This window comes from Furipterus horrens, unplaced genomic scaffold, assembly GCF_987537825.1.
Source record: "Furipterus horrens unplaced genomic scaffold, mFurHor1.1.pri manual_scaffold_13, whole genome shotgun sequence".
NCBI lineage: Eukaryota > Metazoa > Chordata > Mammalia > Chiroptera > Furipteridae > Furipterus > Furipterus horrens.
In genome coordinates, this window is record NW_028327183.1 from 24,755,899 (window position 1) to 24,761,898 (window position 6,000).

The 6,000-nt window shown below is 48.2% G+C and overlaps 1 protein-coding gene across 1 annotated transcript in view; it reads right to left on the minus strand.

The window, feature by feature from the left end:
• Nucleotides 1-5,395, minus strand: part of CDYL2 (chromodomain Y like 2) — a 146,773-nt gene extending 141,378 nt beyond the window's left edge. Inside the window, exon 1 of the mRNA XM_090259740.1 lies at nucleotides 5,188-5,395. Coding sequence (XP_090115866.1) covers nucleotides 5,188-5,211 — 24 coding nt within the window. The 5' untranslated portion in view covers nucleotides 5,212-5,395. The remainder of the gene's footprint in view (nucleotides 1-5,187) is intronic.
• Between the last annotated feature and the right edge of the window lie 605 nt (nucleotides 5,396-6,000).

Sequence of the window (6,000 nt, forward strand, 5' to 3'; positions counted from 1 at the left end):
TCTTGCGATGACGCTGGAGTGTCCTCTCCAGTGAAGCTGAAGCTACAGAGCCTGGGCAGGGTGATATGGAGGGTCTGCTGTTGCCCATGCAGCAGACCCCCCCTCTCTTCGCAGCTGAAGGGTCCAAGGGAAAGACGGAGTCAATACAGCTTGGCTTCAGGTGCGCCGCAGGAGTTGCCGGTGATGACTACAACGTCAAACCGCCTTAGGGACTCCGGCTCCGGATTTTCTGTCGGGGTTTACTCCCTTAGCCTTTCCCCTGAAGAGGTATGCCGCAAGGCAGCGGAGGTTTTTTGGAGTCAGAGTTTTCCTTCTCTGATGTGCCCTGACTGGAAGATCGAACCAGCGACACTTAGCTCGCAGGCCGACGCTCAATCCACTGAGCCAAACCAGCCAGGGGGTAAACACTAGTTATGTTCTTAAACATATTCTATACTCTTAAACCTACATAACTTCAACAACATACATATACAGTATTGCAAAATCCCGTGATATAGCGAAAAATCCGCAATAAATAATTAAATATATTTTTAAAAATCCCATGATGCAGTGAGGCCGCAATAAGTGAACCACAATATAGAGAGTTACTGTAGTAACTGATCCTGGCTTCAAGAATCACTATGCTTCTACTATGTTAACCTGCCTGGAGAAGCTGCAAGTTACAGATAAAGAAACTATGAAGAAATATTATGGGTGATCCCTTCATAACATATATAAATATCTAATCATTATGTTGTACACCTGAAACTATAATAATGTATTTTATGTCAACTGTAATTGAAAAAAAAAATTTTTTTTAAGACCTATAGGGATAAATGAAGAGAGCTACACCCTGGGCCAGGTTTAATTTTGATGACAATAGTCTCTATTAGATGCAAATGCCCTCTGCCATCTACAGAGAAAAGAAGGAATCACAAGCCTGATTTGAGACTTAAGGGATGATCTGACCTGTTAAGAGCAAACACTACCCAGGTGGACATTTAACCAAACTGTATTTTTATTAGATTTCTTTTTGTTTTTGATTCTGGTTGCAAAGGTCCGTGCGTCTTCAACAGTCTACCTCACCCTTTTTTTTTTTTTGCATAAGCCCTTTTATTTTTTAGTGCATGATTTTGCAAAACACAAGGTGTATATATAGCACTATAGCAAAAATGCCTATGTCACCACAGTAGCAGAGTAGATTTTTAACTAAAGTAAATTTCTTTCAACAAAACTAAAATTATTCCAGTAGTATTGTTATTTATTTTACTTGGAATAAAACGAGAGCAATATTTTCTAATAGATATGTATATATAGTATATATACACATACAAATATACACGTAATCACACACATGTATACATTAAATAAATATTGATGAATTTATCAATTCCAAAAGAAACATGTGGCACATTTCATCCTTTTAAGATAGAATTCAGTAAGTATAAATAAAATGAATGTTGACAAACACAGAAGGAACTATCTCTGTCAAGTCCACCTCTATAAATTGGCCACTGCTGACTTTTTCTATAAACATGCAGCATTTCCTTTGAACATTTTTGCCAAGGACAGACCTCCTCCACAATGTCAGCTAACCACAAAGGAGGGGGTGTAAAATGCCACCAATAGCCACATGGAAAGCTACATGCTTGAAGCTTAAATGCCTTCAATCCTTCTAATGAATAACAGTGTGGTTCTCTGGAAAAGGACTCACTCACTTCGTTCCAGAGGGAACTGATAGCCACCCATACACATGGTGTTAACACCACTAAGAGACCATGAGCCAGGGAAGAAAAGAGAACAGAAGGTAACACCACAAGGATAACAAAGGTACTTTATATATACTTAATTCGGTCTCCTGTTCACTGATTCAATCAACAAGTGTCTAAATGTGCAAGGAGTTAGGGACACAGAGATGGACAAGACAAGAGAACTGGGTTTGTTATCCTAGTGACTATGTCTTTCTAATACCGAAATATCTTAACAAATGATTGACTAGAATCCTGGGGTTGCAAGCTCTAATGCTTCCTGGGGCCAGATAAAAAATGTAAGAATGAAGGAGAATGGGTTCATGGTAATAGGAAGCACGGGGACAATGACGAGCTAGTGATCACATGTTCCCTCTAAAGGTACGCAAATCCATCTTTCTTAGTTTTCATGTAAAATCAAGCAAAATACATAGACAGCCTAGACCTGGCTCACAGACTGCCACTTTATGTCCCTTACATTTAGCAGGATGTAGACCAGAACACCTGGATAAGGAATTTCATTTTCTATCCAGATACCTGACTCTAAGAAGGACAACCAATACTTAAGATCACTTTTCTGTAAGTGATGGCTATAATACATCAAATGATGAGAACTCTGCTATAAGAAAAACAAAACAGAACAATCCATCAAAATCAACATTTTGAGAAACTGATCTTGATCCTCTATTTCCTCATGATGATTGAAGAATGCCATTACATAAACAAAGTTTTCATTTTTTGGCCTACAATCAGCTTTTGGGGGAAGGTTTACACTTTACAATTTAATTGTCTGAAATATCAAAGAGAAGATGAAGAATCTCTATAATCCAAATCACATCTTCAACAGAAAGGGTCAAGAATAATGTCATAGATACACAGTGAAATATATCAACTACAAATGTCTTAGCCCATTCAAAATGTGTTTTCCTGATTAGAGGTTAAAAGAAGCCATTTTATATAAACATTCAAATATATAATTAATTAATCTAATACCAATATTAAGAATTAGACAAACTTCCTTCTTTTATTCTTTCAAGGTCAATCAATGTACTGAATATTCCAAGTGTTATTCTTAAATCAACATCCCATTTTTTAAACACACAGCAATTTTACAGTTATGAGTTATATATGCTAATGTACAATTAGCACTTCTTAATTGTTTTTAAAGCTAAATCTGGACAACGATTTAAATTTCCCTGTATGTTAGGCACTGTAGACACAGGCTATAAAAATGTTGACATTGGTTATATTCTCATAATTCAATTTAGCCTTTTAAGTAATGACTATGCAAATAACCAGCCATGGGAAAATTATTTCACATCTAGCACAATTACCTACTATCACAGAAGTAATTATTATTGTTGTCCTGTTTATTGAACTTCAGTAAGAACTCTGGAGGTGCTAGGATAGTTTCAAGGCCAGTGTGAAAACTCCCCATTTAACAGACTCATCTGGCAACTATAATCACCAATGTTAAGGAGAACAGTTTCAGATGAACATTAAACAAGAAGTTATCCCCTGAAGATTCATAAGTTCCAAACTTTAAATGGATAAATATTGACAGCTCCTAAAGCACCCTCTTAATGCTTTCATGATTCAACTTTTCACCCAGGCATGGTCAGTAGCTCTAAGGTGACTCAGTAACAATGGGTAGAAAAATCCATACTCCCAATGAGGTGAGTTTTGCCCCTGAACAATATCTACTTCTGGCCAATGCCCTAATCGTGTTAAGTTATACTTTGGAAAGCTCAATCAAACTTCCCATTTTACTGTGTTTCAGCTTTTGGTTTCAGAAATCGCTCTACCATTTTGAAACAGACCAAAGTGCTCCATGAGTGACCCACTGGCCACAGTCTGACAGAGTTCTTCACCAGGTTTCCACCCAACTTTATCTTCCTGATTAGCAATAGGCTTGAGGAAGGCAGGAGGGTAGAGAAGTGGTCAACTTGCATCATTCTTTCATGAGTGCTAAGATTACCCATCCATCCCACCTGAGCCCGGTCACTAGTGGTCCATGACTGGGCCTCACCAAGACCAGAACCATCTAAAAGACCCTGCGAGCACAGGAAGCCAAGATGCCAACTTGAGTGTTCTCCATTCTTCTCACACAAACCTGCAAATCCACCATCTTGAAAAAGCTTCAATTGTCCAGAGGGCACAGAGAAAAATGTTCATCACAGGTAACTCACCCCTGCAGTCTCTTACACACAAGGCTAATTCACCCTTTCGGAATTTTGCCAACCATTTTTATCAAAAGCCTTGAGAACCAGAGTTAGTGTTAATGGATTTCTGTTCAGGGAGTCAAGGTCCAGGCTGACTGATGATGCTGGTTTCTTGGAGAATCAACAGGCCTTCTTGTTGAAGATGGCTAGTCTCTTAGATTCCTTATCCTGAACCTTCTCTTGGGGGCCAACACCTCTTTGGAGGCATTCTCCCCAGGGAGTGGGGGTTGTTTCTTGTTTTGTCCACTTGTGGGGAATCCAAATGTACAAACAGTTGTGTCCAGAGCTAGCTAAAACATAGCTCCCCAAAGGCCATGACTAGGTCTGTGTTTCAAAGATGCCGGACTAATGTATACCTTGACCACTTTCTGAGAGGCTTTCAAGATATACGATGAGGGCCACTACCTGTGTGTACCTGGAGACAGGTATCCACTGTAGGTGACAGTGTGTTGGGAGCACGGCTCACATCCCACGTCCTTTAGCAACATGTTACCACCCACCTCTGACTTCCATGTTCTCTCCTTTCCACCAGGGGCCATCTGCAGCGCCCCCTTTCGCCCCCAGTGGGCACAACACCCAAAGAGCCTCTTCCTACCACGCAACTAGAGAGCTTCCTAGCCGGGGTCTCGGGCAGCAGGTGGGGGGAGGGGGCGATGGCCTGGTGGCCCCAGGGACGGTTTGACGGGTGTCTCCCGAACCCCTACCCTGCCGCCCCTTCGCACCCCCAACAGAACCCCGCCTCGCCGGGACTGGACTCCACTCCCATCGCCCGCCCCCCTCCTCTCCCGCGCCCCCGGCCCACCCCGGGCCGCGCACCTCCCGCCCCGCACCCCCGCCGGCCGCCAGCATTCCCGGCACGTCCAGCGCTGACTTTTACCTGTACTTTCTGCACTCGAGGCGGCTCGTCGGGCGAGAAACACCTCCCCGGGACCGCTACCTCCCCCGCCCCAGCTCCACCCGGCTTCCTCCTTCCCCTCCAAGGCCGCAAAGTAGATGGAGTAAGAGTGTGTGTGCGAGAGAAAGAGAAAGAGGGAGCGGGCGCGGGCGCCGCGGGAGGGAGGGCGGGAGGGAGGCGCGCCCGGCCCCCGCCGCCCTCCGGCCGCCGCCGCTGCCGCCGCAGGCTCGGCAACTCCGGCTTGCGCCCGGCCCCGGCCCCGGCCCGGTCCCCGCCGCCCGCCTGCCGCCCGCTGCCCGCCGCCCGCGGGCTGGGGCCGGCCCGAACCCCCGCGTCCCCGTACCTCGTAAAGGTCCCCAGAAGCCATGCCAGGCTGCGGAACTTGGCTCGCCGGGTGTGCGCGTCTGCTCGCTCGCGCCCTCCGTGCGTGTGCGCGAGGGGGCCAGGGTGTGCGTGTGTGCGCGCGTGTGAGAGTGTGTGTGTGGTGTGTTGAGTAAACTGTGTTTTTGCAGAATGACAGGCTTGGGGGCTGCCTATGCGCAGAATCAGAGCGGGCGGCGGCGGAGCTGGCGTAACCGGCAGCGGCGGCGGCAGTGGAGGCGGCGGCGGCACTAGCGCGGGTAGCAGCGACGGCCGCGCAGCGCGCCCGGATGGCACCGACGCGGCCCGAGCGCCACGGACCCCGCGACCCGGCGGCGGTGGCTGCAGCGGGCAACGGCTCGCCCCGGCGCCGCCTGCAGGAAGCCGCCCCGCGCCCGCCGCTGGCCCGGACGCTGCTGCCACTGGGCGAGTCCCCGCCCCCCGGGAGCCCGGCCCGGCCCCCGGGGCGGGGGGTGGGAGGGGTGGCGGGGGCGATTGCCCGGCCTTGCCCGGGGGGACGGTCCGGAGTAGGGGAGCTCTTGGGTCCGTCCCGCTGCCCCCGGCTGGCTCTGGAGGCGAGTGGCAGGGTCCCCGGGGGTAGCGGGCCAGGTGCCCACCGGGCACACCCGGGCCCAGGCTGCGAAGGGGCGGCCGGAGAGACAGGTAGAGGGCTACGTTGGCAGGTTGCGGGGAAGGGGCCCCAGCTGGGCTCGCCGGTCCCAGGTTCTCGCCTCTCTCTTGCACCCCAGGGATGGAGTGGGCGCTGCACTAGGAGACCTGGTTCCTCAGGGCTGCA